Source organism: Camelus ferus, chromosome 3 (assembly GCF_009834535.1).
Source record: "Camelus ferus isolate YT-003-E chromosome 3, BCGSAC_Cfer_1.0, whole genome shotgun sequence".
Classification (NCBI taxonomy): domain Eukaryota; kingdom Metazoa; phylum Chordata; class Mammalia; order Artiodactyla; family Camelidae; genus Camelus; species Camelus ferus.
The window spans coordinates 105,509,301-105,524,088 of NC_045698.1; the positions used below are offsets into that span (position 1 = coordinate 105,509,301).

Genomic DNA, 14,788 nt, shown 5'->3' on the forward strand with positions numbered 1-14,788 from the left:
ATTCCTGGGATAAGATGCTTTTGTAAAAGCGGCTAGATATCTCAGGTGAGGTGCCTTCTCACTTGAGTTTCTCGCTAGCCAGAAGCCCATTCTGAGGACATGGGGATTAGTGAGAACCCCCCCCCCCCAAAGCTGGGCAACTTGTGGCTTTTCTATCAACACCAGAGTTTTAAAGACAAAAACCTTTGACTGAGTGCTGTTGAGGCCTTCCCTGGAGGCCCCGTCTGGCACTGCAGCTCTGCCAGGCCAAGGCTGGAGATGGCTGGCCTAGGGGACCTTCCAAGAATGGCCTCTGGGCTATAAGGGGCACAATACCAATCAGAAGCCAGGCTGGATCTGGTAGGGACACTTCTGGAAACAGAGTCCCATGGGGGTCTGACCCTGGTGTCTGTGGGCAGAGCAGAAAAGCAGGGCCTTAGATGAGCTCACGTCCTCTGTGCTAACGGTGATGACATTGGTGATTGTGGTGATGGTAATGAAAGAGTGAGAATAAGCTCTTCCTCTCTGCCGGGTGCTGGGCCAAGCAATTTACTTCACATGCACTGTTTCATTCAGTCTTCACAAGATCCCAACATGGAGGAAACTGCAGCTCAGAGAGGTTAAGTAAATAACCAAAGGCCCAAAGCTAGTGAGCACCAGGATTCCGATCCAGATCAATTGGATTTCAAGGTAGCCAGCAGCCTGTAAGTGCTGGAAGAAAGGAAAGTAACATTGTTCAGGGCCTTCAAGGGACGTATATTTTATCTCCATTTTTACAGATGAGGAAACAGAAAAGCAGAGAGGTTAGCATATTCCCCATGAAGGCAGGTACGGTGCCAAGCCCTTTACATATATTGTCTCCTCAATCATCAAAACATCCCTGTGAAATAAGAAATTCTAAGATCCTCATTTGTGTAGATGAGGAAACCAAGGGCTGAGACTAAATGACTTGCAGGTATTCAAAACCAGGCAGTCTGACTAGAGGGCCCATGCTCTTAACTTCCTGAGTTGCCCAACATAGGAATGAGATGTGGCAGGCTGGACCAAAACCCAGGACTCCTGACTCCCAGGCTAATGGTCCAAGGCCACGTGTAGGCTCTCTCTTGGGATTCATTGTTCCTTAAAATTGCACTGGTCTAAAGCCCAAAGAGTGAAATCACACCCTGCAGTTCCAGGAACCTCAAGCTGGAGAAGGAAAGTCTTGCTCTTGTGTTCAAGTCTGAGCAGGTGTACTGGGGACTCTCCCTGTTTCCTCCTCTGGCTGGGAGGGAGCCCAGGCAGGGCCAGCAGGGTGGAGCAGCCCTTGTGAGTGCAAGGTGGGAGGAGAGCAGAAGGCAGGAGGATCCCAATAAATTAGGTCTAATTCTTCCCACCTTCCTGCCTTTATCCAGGTGGTGCCCTTACCTCCTGCTTGGCAAACAGTAGGGCATGATGATGAGAGTTCAAGATTGGCACCAGGAGGCCTGAGTTCTGGTTCTGGCTCTGGCAGTCACTCCATGTGCACCCCTGACTCTGGATACTTTCCTTATCTATACAATGTGTGGTGGTGGCAACGGGAGATCAAAATCCTCTGGGGTTTTCAGTTAACACATTTATTAAGCACCTACGATACACCTGGCACTGGAGACATAGCATGTGCAAAAACAGATTCAGGTCCCGCATTCATGGGTCTTAGAATCTAGTAAGAAGAGACCTGAAGATCAAATCTTCACTGAAACTAATGTAAAATGACAACTATTACCAGTGTTTTAAAGGAAAGGCTGCAGAGCTAAAGGAGCCCAGGATGGTGGGAGTGAGGGGAGAGGGAATGGGTTGACAATCTGAAGGGCAGTGGGGAAGGACGCCGGGAAGATGTGGTTTACTAGGTGAATGTCCGCTGGTTTGGACAGCACTCCATGTGTAGAGCCTGCTGTGAGATGGTTCATCCAAAAAACAGAGAAGGCCAGTGGGCCTGGGGAAGCAGGCAGGAGGCTGGTCACTTCAAGGCATTGTGGGCCATGGTAAAAGAAATAATTAAAGTTTAGGGTTTTTTTTGGGGGGGGAGGGGGATTAGGGAGTGAGGGGGAGACTTGAGAGAGAGAATAAACTTAGAATGAGTCAGTGCACCTAACAAAGAAAAGATTTTTAAAAATGCCACCCCCTCCTAGGAGCCTTCCCTGATTTCTCCAGCTTTGACCTGTGGTATCCCTCCCTCTCTGGCCTGCAGCCTGGCTAGACAAACTCAAGTCTCCAGGTCAGATCTGGGCTTTGTCGTCCTGTATTGCACTGTGGCTTCAAATGAGGGCCTCCGCCTTCTCGGGCCTCAGTTTCCCCAGCTGTGCAGAAGCAGGTTGTCTCTAAGGACCCGCCCAGAGCTAACACAACGTGATTCGCTCTGGCAGGAGCGGGGGGATGCCCGCATTGCTGCGTAGGCAACGGGCTGCTGGCTGGGGCACCATCACCTGGCTGCGGGCGCTTTCCTCCCGAGCTGGGGGCCGCGAGCGAAAATCGCGGCGCCAGAGGTTGCGCAGGGAAGGGGGCGCGCGACCCCCGGCTCGCGCGGCCGCTGCGCGGCCCCGCCCCCGCAGCCAGCGGCCCTGCGGCAGCCGGGGCCTGAGCTCCGCCCTCCTCCCGCCGGCCTCTCTCCCTCCTCCCGCCTCCCTCGCTCGCTCGCTCTCTCCCCCCCGCGGCCGGCTCGGCGCTGACTCCGCCGCACGCTGCAGCCGCGGCTGGAAGATGGCGGGGAACGACTGCGGCGCGCTGCTGGACGAAGAGCTCTCCTCCTTCTTCCTCAACTATCTCGCCGACACGCAGGTACGGCCAGCAGGGGCCGCGGGCCTGGGCCATGGGTGCTGAGCTGTGGGGGCTGCCGCCGCAGTCGCGGAGGCCGGGATGCAGAGGTGGGACCATTCAGGGGACCGGGGGTTCCAGGTTGCGGAGCCCCTCTTCCATGCACCCTGCGATGTTCATCGTTACAGCGACAGGGAGCTGGAGGTCCCCCCGCGCAAGCCGGAGCATTGGGAGAGCTACGGCCGCTGGGGAGGGTCTAGCCATGGTTGCTTAAAGTCCGCCCCCCACCCCCCCACCCCCCCGCCGGCAGAGCTGAGGGGTTCCGCGCTTGTCGGGGAGGTGGAGCCGCGCCAAGGTGTGAGGGAACCTCAGGCTGGTTCTGGGTTCGGGAGGCGCGCCCTCAGGCTCCCGGCACTTGCTGCCGTACTTTCACGTGGACTTGTGGCCCGGGCACAGGCGCCTGCGCCCGTCCGCGGAATCCCCTGGTCCTCCAGTCTCGGATCCCCCGCGCGCTGCTGTTGGCCCCCCGAGGCTCCCGAAAGGCTCCCGCAGCGCGGAGTTTCCTGCCAGTTGCCCGCTGAGAGTATAGGGGTCTCCGGGGCACGTGGACAGGCGGGCGGGGATAGAATCTTCCTGGTTTCGCTACCCGGCGTAGCACCGGGGGAAAAGCACGGCAGGATGGGGGCGGAAGGACTGTTTGGGGGCGCCTAGGTCCCCCTTCGGCACGCGGCCCTGGTGCGCGCTATGCTGGGGGAAGGGAAGGCGAGGCGGCGTCCCGGGATTTGGCTGCGTCTGGGAGCCCCACCGGCGACACGCGCGTGACAGGAGAGGGTGCTCTGGTGTGCTGGGAGTGGGGGCGAGGAAGCTGGTGACTTGGAGGCGGGGTGGGGGGTGCTGCTGGGATAAACAGCACGGAAAAAAGCCTGCACAAGGCGTGTGCGACCCCCGCCTCTTCCCCGGTTTTCCCCACCCCATGCCTGTTGCAAGCATAAAGTTTGGCCCCATAGTTAGGGCTTTTTCTACTGGAGCCCCGCTGCGGGTAGCCGGGCGGCTGAGGATGCGGCGGAGCGGAGAATGAGACCCCGGATGCGGGCGCATGCCTGAGCGCCGAGAGGGGCCGCCGGGCGCAACCGGGCGCGGCTCGCGGGGGCTGGTTTGGTACCTGGAGTCGGAGCGCCGGTGCCGGCTTGTTTTGCATAACACTGGAAGGGAGGGGGAAGCCGGGGGGGGGCGGGATGTGGGAGGGGAGAGAGGGAAACTTTGCTTCTTGTAATAATCTGCCTGTCTTTGGGCGGCAGCAGCTGTCATGGGACCGGGTGGGCGGGGAGAGGCTTGCAAGCTGACTCCTTGCCGTGAGACGCGACTTGGAGGGGACGCAGCAGCGGAGACATTCAGCACCAGGCTGACTCCGGGTGGCGAGTCCGGGCTGGCGGCTGGGACGGCATGGCGTGGCTGGGTATCGCGGAGAGGAAGCCCGCCACGCGCGGGAGGCCATCCCTCGCCCACTGCAGACGTCCATGCGTCAGGGAGCCGCGGGGCCTCGTGGTCGGTGGTGGGAGCTCTCGAGTGGGTTCCGGGCAGGGGCCGAATGGCCTGGTGGCGTGTAATCGCGCTTCTCCAGGCCGCGGGGAGTGTGTGATGAGCGGTCTGCGCGCGCGGGTATGTGTGTTTGTGTGCACACGCCGCGCGCGCCGGGCGCGTACCTTTACCTCTGACGAAACTGCAGTGAAGCTCCCGCGGCGGTCACCGGGCGCCGTCACTCGCCCCGCGCCCATGTCTGCTCCGATCCGCCCCGCGCCCATGTCTGCTCCGATCCCAGCCTCGGCACCACCAGTGCCCCCCAGCCGACAGCCTGGGACTAGAGAACTGGGTGCGGACGGGCAGAGTTGCCCCTGGGAAAGTTCTGTCCCTCGGCACTCGCACTTGTCTGCGGTTATCTCCAAATCTCTCGACTAAGACGCTGCTGAAGGAGGTCTGAAATAGCCAAAGACTCGTTCAGAGACCCATAGCGAGAACTTGTCCGTTTTGGACCCTACGCCAGATTTTAACTCCATCTTCTGTGTTCTTTGGCTCACCGATAATTAATTTTTTGCCCTTTAGCCGCCCAGCGGGCCTACCCTGCAGGGCTATTTTACCCAAGGAAACTAGAAAATTGGGTAATCAGGTATCAGTAGAAGCAATGCAGTGGAAGTTAATCTGGGACGTTTGCTTTTTTTATTTAACCACGTGACAGGCAGAGGATCTTCTGATGATCTTTGCCGGCCCAACTTGGGAAATGTAATTGATATGGGGAGCTTTGCAACCGCCCCTAGAAGGCTCATAGAGCCAGCCAAAAGAGGACCTGGGCGGGCCATCGCCTGCCTCCTCATTTTACAGTTGGGGACAGAGGCTGTGAGGGCTGAGCGGCTGGTACAGGACCACGCAGCCAGTGGGTGACAGAGCCACCCAGGGCTCCTGACTCCAGGTCCTGTGTGTTACCTCGAAATAGCACTGGACTTGGAGTCAGAAGGCCTGAGTGGAGTCGCCTTCCCCACTCTCTGGCTGGGTGACCCCGGAGCAAGCCATTTTAACTCTCGGAGCCTCCTTTCCTCCATCTGTCAAATGGGGCTGGTGGTGCTAGCAAGAGAAGCCAATGGCCTGGTGGTGGGGGTGAGCACTGTTTGCATGTGAGATGTCTGGTTGTTCCTGCAACTTCCTCTCTTCCCCCCCAGACCCTGCCTGACCCTCCTGTCCTCCATCTCCCCCTTTGGAAGGGGTGGGGAGAGTGAGTAAAAAGTATTTGTTGTCTTTATCTCAAAGACTTGTCTTTGATGGCTAATCCAGGGTTAGATAGAGGGAAGACTTGCATTTAGGAGCCTTAACTTTTACCCATTCAGGCCAAAGTTCAGAAATTCAGCAGACCAAGATTGTGAAAGCTTCTTGGAAAGGTTTGGGGCTTGTATCCGGAAGGACTTTGGGTTGGCTTCACTTTGCTCAGGCTGTGCCCCTGGCCTGCAGAGTCCTCACCCACCATTCCTGCATGGCGCTCTCCTCTAGCAGGCCTCCCCAGCCCAGCTCGTCCTGCTTTCTCTCTCCTCTGGTTTTCTTCGTCTGTGTTACACAACCAAGCACTTTGTGTATTAGTCCTGTGACCCAGTAAGATTCTCGAACTAGAATTGTACCTTTCATCTCTTTGTGCCCCCCGTGGCACCTGTCACCCTGCTGAGTTCCTTTGCTCAGCTCTTGGCTAGGCACAGGAATGACAGACAAGGGGGAGCTCTCAGGCTGGCTGGGGAGACAGCTGGGCAGCGAGTATGGGGAGAGAGGAATGCAGAGGGCTGCAGCTGTGGGCAATGACTTAGGCTCCAAAGGCCACACAGTAAGCCCACACTAAATATGGGTTGTTTGAAGTTGCTTGGGGCGTCAGTCATAGATGCCCAAAATGTCAGAGTTGGCAGGAACTTCACAAATCATCGGGTCCAACTGCTTATCATTTAAAAATATTTAATGATAGAATTGTTAGAAAATACTGGCAAACATTAAAAAAATTGAAAATATGTCGTCTTACCCTAACATAACCACAATTAATTTGCATAGGGGATATATTTCCAGACTTTTTCTTTCCTATTGATTTCTATCGATTATATTTTTTGTACCAAAATAGAGTCATTCTTTATAAACTGATTGTAACGTGGAATCACACTGTTGTAATTTGCTTTTTTCCCTCCTCCAAACAATACGCTGTGCCTGTCTTTCCACATCAATAAATATTCTACTTAATATCTTAATGGTTATATAGTATTGAGGGGTTGAACCAAAATGCATGTTATCAATCCTGTATTGTTACTCATTTAAGTAGCTTATAATTTTTTTTGCTATTGTAAGCCATGCTGAAATGAATATCTTTGCATATGTCTTCTTTTCTTCATTTAAATTCCTAGAAATGAAATTACTCTGTCAAAGGAACTATGCAGGCGTTTGGTAAACATATTTCTGGATTGCCTTCTAGAAAGATTGTACTAATTTATACACCAGCACTGTGTGGGAATGCCTGGTTCTCTATACCCAGATAACTCTTGGTATTTTAATTGTTTTCATATTTACCAGTTTGTTCATCAATAAACTTTGTCCATCCCTGTTGTTTTAATGTGCATTTCTTTGAGGACTTGTGATCCTGAACCTTTTCCCCGTATGATTGGGGGCCATTTGCAGTTCTATTCTGTGAAATGTCATATTGGTGAACTTGGCCCATTTGGCATTTGGTATCCTATCTCCTCATTGTTCTAAACCTGGATCTGAGTGCCCAGGAGGGGCCCTTGCTACATGGAGAACTGGGGAAAGTGGCTTGAAGTCTAAGTGTTAACTTGCTAGGTTTGAAACGTTGCTGCCTGCACAGCCACTGAGGCTGGGACTAACTTCTTTTCCAAGTTACAGTTCTGGCCATCTGTAGGGGCAGGCTACAGTGCAACCTCTGCTGAGTGCCTTTGCCCACTCTTCACCTGTGTGAGGCCCAGGGGAATAACTTCTTCACCCCAGCCTGGGAGGGGACACGTTTGCTGGCTTTGTTTACCGGTGGCCCAGGGTCCACTTTCACTGGAGCTCCCTGGTTGGTGCTAATGATCAGGATGCTTGTAAAACCCAGGAAAGGCTATGGCCCAGCTACTGGGCCCTGGGGGCTCATATTTCCCCTTCACCCTGGGGCCCTCCTCTCCCCAGCTGGTGCAGGCCAGCCAGAAGCTCCACCATTGCCAGGATGTGAGTCACCCTTTCCCTTCTCTCTGAAACAATAGAAGGAATACTGGTTTGAGTCAGAAGCAGCCTTGCAAATGGGGGCTTGGGCTTGGGCTTGGGCTTGGAAGTGAGTCCCTAACACGAGAGCATTGCATTGTTAACAGCTGTCTCCTTCTGCATCACTGTCATCATCAATGCCATTTATGGAGCATCCTCTAGGTGCTCTGCACTCTGCTGAGCCTTCTATTTGCATTATTATATTTCATTCTCACAAAGATCCCACAAAGTGTAGGTGCTATTATTCCCATTTTGCAGATGAGGAGTTTACAGTGTCAGAGAAACTCACTGACTTGCTGAAGACAACCTACATCTACTACCTTCGAGTGAGTCGAAGAACCAGGATCGTGGGTGAGGTCCCCAGGCCTCTTGACTCCAAGCTCCATGAAGACAGGGACTACTCTATTTCTGTTCATCATTATATTTCCAGTACCTTGAGCAAATGAGGGCAAATTGTGTAGAGAGAAGGCATAACTCCTAAGTCCTTCTACTCTAGGCCTCTGTTTCCCAATCTATGAAATGGGGCTATTAGGCCCTAACTCTCAGGATTGGGAATTAAATAATTTAATGTATATAAAATGAGCATCAGTCTGCTGTTCACAAAATGTAGAATTTTTCTGTCTTTGAAGCACGGTAGGAGGGCAAGGTCAAGGATAGAGCTAACTCCCATCTGTGCCATCTTTTTTATGTAAGAAAAGGAAGCATAATTCTTATTACATGAGGGTGACGGGAACCCAAATAAAGTCATTTGGAAGAGAATGAGCTGGGTTGTTTACTATCTCTCCTTCTCCAACATAGTTGAATGCCTCACATCTATCCTGTGGACACTCAGCTGATGCAGAATCGATTGGCTTGGATTGACTTTTCTGTTTCTCTCCCCCTCCTCTGGTCTAGGTTCTTATCCATGCAGAATTGGATTCCTGCATCTACTACCAAACAGATCCTTGCCACACCAGACTTTGCCCTCTCCTGCTTGTCCTCAGCCCTGGTGGCGGATCAGTCCTCCTAGAATGCATGTCTGATGTCCCTCCCTTGCTCACAGGTCACCCAGGGCTCCCCGGGACTTTTAAAGTCTCAAGTTTAACCTCATGTTCAAGGGCCTTCGGATACTTGAAGTTGGAGAGTTAGACCCCCAATTTTATCCCGAGTTGTCTGCTTTCCCTTTGGGGTCCTGGCGCACCTCAGGCTACATCATGAACCCTCTCCCTGGAAGCATAGGCTCTTGCTGTTGTCTTCTGTCTCTTCTTTCTCTGTTTCCACTGTTTCCATTATGCATCCCACAAGACTCAGCTCTCAGGCCATCATTTTGGTGACACCTCCTCACCTCCAGGTACAACCGCTGCTTCCAATATGTGACAGTGTGCACTCACTTTGAAGTCAGCCTGCTTGGGTTTGAGTCCTGGTTCTGTGGTTTACTGCCTTTGGTGGGTCACATGACCTCTCCCGAGCTTCTGTTTCCTCATGTGTAAAGATACTGATAAGTAGTACTTCCCTGATAAAACTTTCCAGGAGTCAGTGAAAAATCAAAAGACAAAACGGATTTAAGGGGCCTGTCACAATGCATGGCCTATAAGCACCAAATAAATAGATATGTCTCTTCTAACGTAGGTCTCATTAAGTGTTGAGGAAATCGCTCCAGATTGTTAAGCTCCATGAGGGCAAGGATTTTTCTTTGCTTCCTTGACCATTTTTTCCCCCACAATGAATAGACAAGTGCCTGGGACACAGTAGCCATTCAAAATCCTCACTGAGTGCACAAACATACTAGACTGTGAGCCTCTTCAGAGCAGACACAGCCTCTCGGTTTGTATCTTCAGTCCATGTGTTCCTAAGAAGAGCCAAACTGACAAATCCTTGTGGAATGACCTGGAATATCCTTCCCACACCCCACCTTCAGCATTTTAATACACTCATAGCTTACCTGCATTTCAAGCCCCTTTCCACACCTGACCGCTCTGGAAAGCCTTTTAAGTGCCCTGTTGTTCCTCTGCCCCTAACGTGGAGGGTGCCATAGCTATCCGCTGGTGCCTGCGTGCTTTTATCCCTACAACTAGGTTGACGGCTCAGGGAGGGCAAGAAAAAATATTTTTATCCTGGTCTAGCATTGTGGTTACCCATTAAGTAGATGAGTTTTTGAGCAGAAGAATGTTTTATATGATTAGGTGTTAGGCTCTCTGCAAGGAACTTTGTATGTAGTTTAAACATTTCATCATGGAAAATGTCAAATACATACAGAAGGAGCCAGCGGCGGGATGGGCATAGGGGATCTCCATGCCCCCGTCACCTAGCTTCAGTCGTTTTGGACCAATGGCCACGCTTGTTCACCCACCCACGTTCCCCATCATGTCATCTGTGACTGTTTCATTGTGTACCTGTGAAGAGACTTGTGAGTACTGTTGCATGGGTTTCTAACAGTAATTGTGAAGTTGGTTCTGTTTTTCCTATTTTGTAAGTGACGAAATTGAGGCACAGAGGGGTTAGGTAAGTTATTCAAGGTCTTGGAGCTAGCAAGTGTCTAACCTGGGATTTGAACCTTGGCCGCTGAACAGCTCCCTGTTTTAAGCTTGGGAGGGCCCTTGGAGCACATCAGGTCTACTCCTAGAAGACAGGACACTGAGGCACAGAAGGAGAAGCCACATAGCTGGAGGAGACCCAGGTCCCTGACTCCTTGACTAGTTATTTTCCAGTATCAGGACTTGGGGGGAGGATGGGTCTTGGCTCTGGGGGAGGGACAAGGTGGATACACCTTGGAGAGACATTGTTGCTCAGGGTGGCTGGGCTTTGTGGTGGCTGTGAGACCCTGGAGGGCAGCCCACCACCACCCAGCACAGGCAGTACTTTTCCTGCTCTCACTGATCCATAGGACTCCAACCACTACCCTTGCAATTGACCTTGCGTTTTCTCATTTGGCGCTCAGGACCACCCCTTAAGGGCGACAGGGCGACAGGGCGACAGGTTCAGCAGCAGGTGTTGACAGAGCTGAGAGGAGAGGCCTAGCCTGAGGTCACATAGCTGGGCTGGGCACTGGTTCCTGGTGGCAAGACTCCAGGGCTCCCTGCCCTGCTCTTTCCTTAGGGCAGAGTTGAGTTGCAGGCACCCCCCCACCTCCCCAGTATCCTGGGTACCACACTTATCTGAGAGGAGCCTGAGACCAGAATAGAGGTCTAGAGTGGGAGACCAGAGAGATTTTTACAAGTCATTGGCAAAGTCATTGATTAATTATCCCTGAAGGCCTGTAATTATTGCTTAGTCTTTTAGGGAAGAAAAAAACATTTGTTCTAATTATTTGTTTTGGTGCTTGAGAGGCCTTTGAATCCTAGGATTGGATTCTGCTTGGCACAGGCCTTATAGCCTTTGACACAAGATTTCTTTGTACCTCAGCATTTTTATCTAGGAAATGGGACTGATAGTAGTACATACCTTAAGTGGTTTTAGTAAAGGCAACTTGAGATGATGCCTGTGAACGTGGAGAAATGTTCAATCAGTAGGAGCCAAGGTTAATATTAAAAACAGACAAATATAATGCAGTCCTTGCTACTTATCTTCCCACTGAATTCTAGGTCCTTGATCCTGTCTAGGCCTTGAAGTTTCTAGTATTATGATCTCCTTTCCCTTATACTTCTGGGGAAACTGGAAAGGAAGCCCATCCAGGTTTAGCCAAGTGCTGCAGCAGTGACTTTTAGGAAAGCAAATTCAGTTAGATGCCGCTCGAAGAGAGGAGAAGAAACATCAGATAGGGATTAAGATCTCTGGGCTTTTGAGTTTAACTGCCAAGGGTTTAAATCAGCATTCTGCTCTTTACTAGCTGTGTGACTTTGAGCACGTGTCTTAACCTCTCTGACTCCAATTGCCTCATGTAAAATTTGGGATAATTGTAGACTATTAGAATAAATGCAGAAGATAAATATGCCTGCAATATTGTCTAACACATAGTAAGTGCTCAATAAATGGTAGCCACTATGTAGATGACAGTGGTAATGTAAATCCTCCTAGGGAAACTTGAGCTTTCATGGAGTTGGGCGTACCTTAGAGACCATCTTGCTCAATGCCCTTACCTTGAAGTGAAGAAACAGACAGGGAGCAGACAGAGAATGCCTTCAGATCACCCAGCAGAGACAGGACAGGACCCCTGGCTGCTGTCTGCTTGGCCAGGCCTGGCTCTGCGTAGTAGGGACTCAACTGTCTGGGACCCACTGTCTGGGAACTCAGCCGGGCGAGCCTTGCTTGGCTGAGATGGATGCTCTCCGGCAGCTCTGCAGCCGTGTTTTTGCCTTGTGCTTGCCTGGCAGAACGGAGTCATTTAGCAGAGGGAGAGTGAGGAGACGTTAGAAACCAGGCCCTGAGCAGTTGTGGCAGCCGGCCCACGAGTGGCTCCCTGATGTTGCTATGGCAAACAGCCTTGGCAACGTGGCTGCTTCAGCCTCTATTTCTGGTCTCAGGCTCCTCTCAGAGAAGTGTGATACCCAGGACACTGGGGAGGGCCCTGCCCTGGCTCCTCAGCACCGAGGACGGTGCAGTCTCCATCCTGCTAGTGATCCCAGGCCACAGCAGCCCCTGCCCAAAACATCTGCAGGCCCACCGTCATGACCTGCCAGAAGCAAGCCCCTGGGTATGACATTCAAGGTCTCAAATGCCTCTCCATCCATCTGTCCGTCAGCTCATCCAGTACTGTTGACCATGCAACCCACTGCTGCAAGAGCAGAACAACATAATTTTCTTAACATGGACTCTGGTGTTAGGTGTTCCTAGGCTGCCCTCATTTTCAACCATATCCTTCAGCAAGAATGGTGATGAGAAAACCTTTTCAAGCAATTACTCTGACAGGTCCTGCGCTAAATTATTCACATGAACAGTCATATTTAATCTCAGAAGAATGCCGTGAAGTAGTCCCCACTGCTATCCCCATGTTACAGTCGGGCACACTGAGGCCGGCTGCCCAGTCTGTAGTGCTGGTACCGTTCTGCAGTTCCTTCCCTGTACCGCGCACCCTGGCCCTGCCATGAGGTATCTGTGCCCCCTCCCCATCTCTAAATGGATCCTTCAAGGTCAGCCCAAGTGCTGCCTCTCCTAAATCCCCCTCTCAGAAGCGGCCCCATTTTGCTCTGTGATCCCACAGTCAGTTACAGACACTCGCGTGCTCTGCCTTCACTCTGTATCCTATCACCCTGCCCTTCAGCCACCCAAAAGAAAACACAGAGAAACTGCTAAAAGGAAGAGTTCTGAATGTCCAGGTGAGGAGTCAGCAAAGGTTTTCATTAGTATTGTTACTAATCATAGTAAGTACAGAAAATAGCTAACATTTAATGACCACTTAATATGTGCCAGTCAGGTAGTAAGCTAAGACCTTCAGGTACATTATCTTGTTTAAACCTCAGTGACCTGGTGAGATAAACCAGACAACTAAGGAACCATGACAAACCAGAAAACTAAGGCTGCAAGAAGTTCAGTGACTTGCCCAAATCATCCAGACAGATAGTGGGAAGTCTGGGATTTGAACCTAGGTCTGCTCGGCTTCAGGGCACATGGTCTTTACCGCTGCAATGTGACTCATCTGGCTGAGCATGTAGAAAGAACTGGAATGTGGGTGATGGACAGCAGGAAGGAGGCATCGAAACTTGGCCTTAGCCAGGGGGGCTCTGTGGAAGTGAGTGGGCCGTGGGAGAGAAGGCACAGAGAGCAAGGGGCTCAGCATGGCGTCCCTGTAGCTGAGATGGGGTCGCAGAAGAGGATTTGCTTTAGGGGAAGATTTGCTTGAGGAACATACATCTGTTCATCCTGGGCCCACTGTGTGCCGGGTTCGTCTCCATCCCTGGCCTTCCCTGGAGCCTTGTTAAATGCAAAACTCTGGTCCCAGCCTGTGCTAACCTTTGTTTATGTGTTTATTCTTTACTGTTCCCTCTTCTCTGCCCAGTCAGGACCCAGCTCCCTAAGGAAAGGGATCTCATCAAGCTGGTTCACCAGCAGATCTCCTAGTGCCTTGACAGTGGCCGGTACACTGTAGGCTTCCAATAAATACCTGTTGAATGACTGAATGAACAAGTGCTGTTTGATCTTTCATAAAAGTCACCAACCATTTGCCTGGCCCCAGAAGTCCCTTCTTTGTGCTTGGCACTGGCTAGGAGGTCTGGGTGAGGGAAATGTGGGAGGATTGTACTAGTCCCCACAAGGAGCCCACTGCACTTGTCTCCGAGATAACCCTGCACACAAAGGAGTCAAAGCCATTTTTTGGAGCCTCCAGAACCCCTATCAGAACACGCCTCCAGTGGGCAGGTCTTTATGGAATGTTAAACCACTGTCAGGAATCTAGTCTGTTTCAAGGCATTGCTTTAGCCCAACTGGGGAGTGGCTCAGAGCTCCAGGAGTCTTAGTATCTACAGGGAGGTATTTGGGCAAACATCCCTCCACCTTCCAGGGAGATTAAAACCAACGCCTTAACACTTGGCCTCATGTCCATAGCCCAGCCAGCTTATTCTAGAGGGACTGGGCAGGCCGACCTCCGCTCCAGGGGAAGAAGGAGGGGAGGGATCATTCAGGGACCAGTGACTGCCCTGTCCAGCCCAGGAGGATTCACTGCAAGCCGTATCCATCCTTTGTTTGGAATCCCCTCAAGACTCAGTCTGTTCCACATAAGATCACCCCTCACCCTTCCTACCTAGGGCCAATTCACTCAGTTTATACACAGTTCTTACAAGCTTGGCAGTCCTGTCCAAGCCTCATGACACTGGAAGCAGCAAGCCAGTTTTATTAGTGTGTGTCTATGCAAGCATGGGGTAGGGGTGCAGTTCCACCAGCACTGAAAGCAGCCTGGGGCCTTTTAGTGAAGGGGTGAGGAGTCCCCTTGTCGTGAATACATTACTGTACAAGTTACGAAGTTAATCTGTCATAAAGACAGTGTGTCATCCCTGAAGAAAGGTATATTCTGATCAGCGTTCTCTGTTCGAGGAAGCAGGAAGGAGTGAAATGTATTTTGAGGTATGTATTTTATTGTCTAAAATAGGAAGTCTGTCAAAAGCAGGATAAGTTTTAAAGTTATCTATAAACTTGCTCACTGTGAGCACACAATATTCCTCGACCATGCCAGATGAAGGAGTTAGTGTAGCCATAAAACTTTCTTTGAAAGTTAACGTGGTCTCCTAAAGTGAGATGTTGTCCTTTGTATTTCCAAGGCTGCACGAAGTCGTGGAAGGAGCATGTAGTAAATGCTGATTGGCCTCAAGAAACCATGTGGCCTCGTGATTAATGAGAGCAGACTGTCTGGTTTAAATCTTAGCTT

At 51.5% G+C, this 14,788-nt stretch overlaps 1 protein-coding gene across 1 annotated transcript in view; it reads left to right on the forward strand.

Moving 5' to 3' along the window:
• The first annotated feature begins 2,368 nt into the window (after positions 1 to 2,368).
• PPARGC1B (PPARG coactivator 1 beta) overlaps positions 2,369 to 14,788 on the forward strand; it is a 106,527-nt gene continuing 94,107 nt past the window's right edge. The window contains exon 1 of the mRNA XM_032477086.1: positions 2,369 to 2,772. Within this exon, the coding sequence (XP_032332977.1) occupies positions 2,371 to 2,772 (402 nt within the window). The 5' untranslated portion in view covers positions 2,369 to 2,370. The remainder of the gene's footprint in view (positions 2,773 to 14,788) is intronic.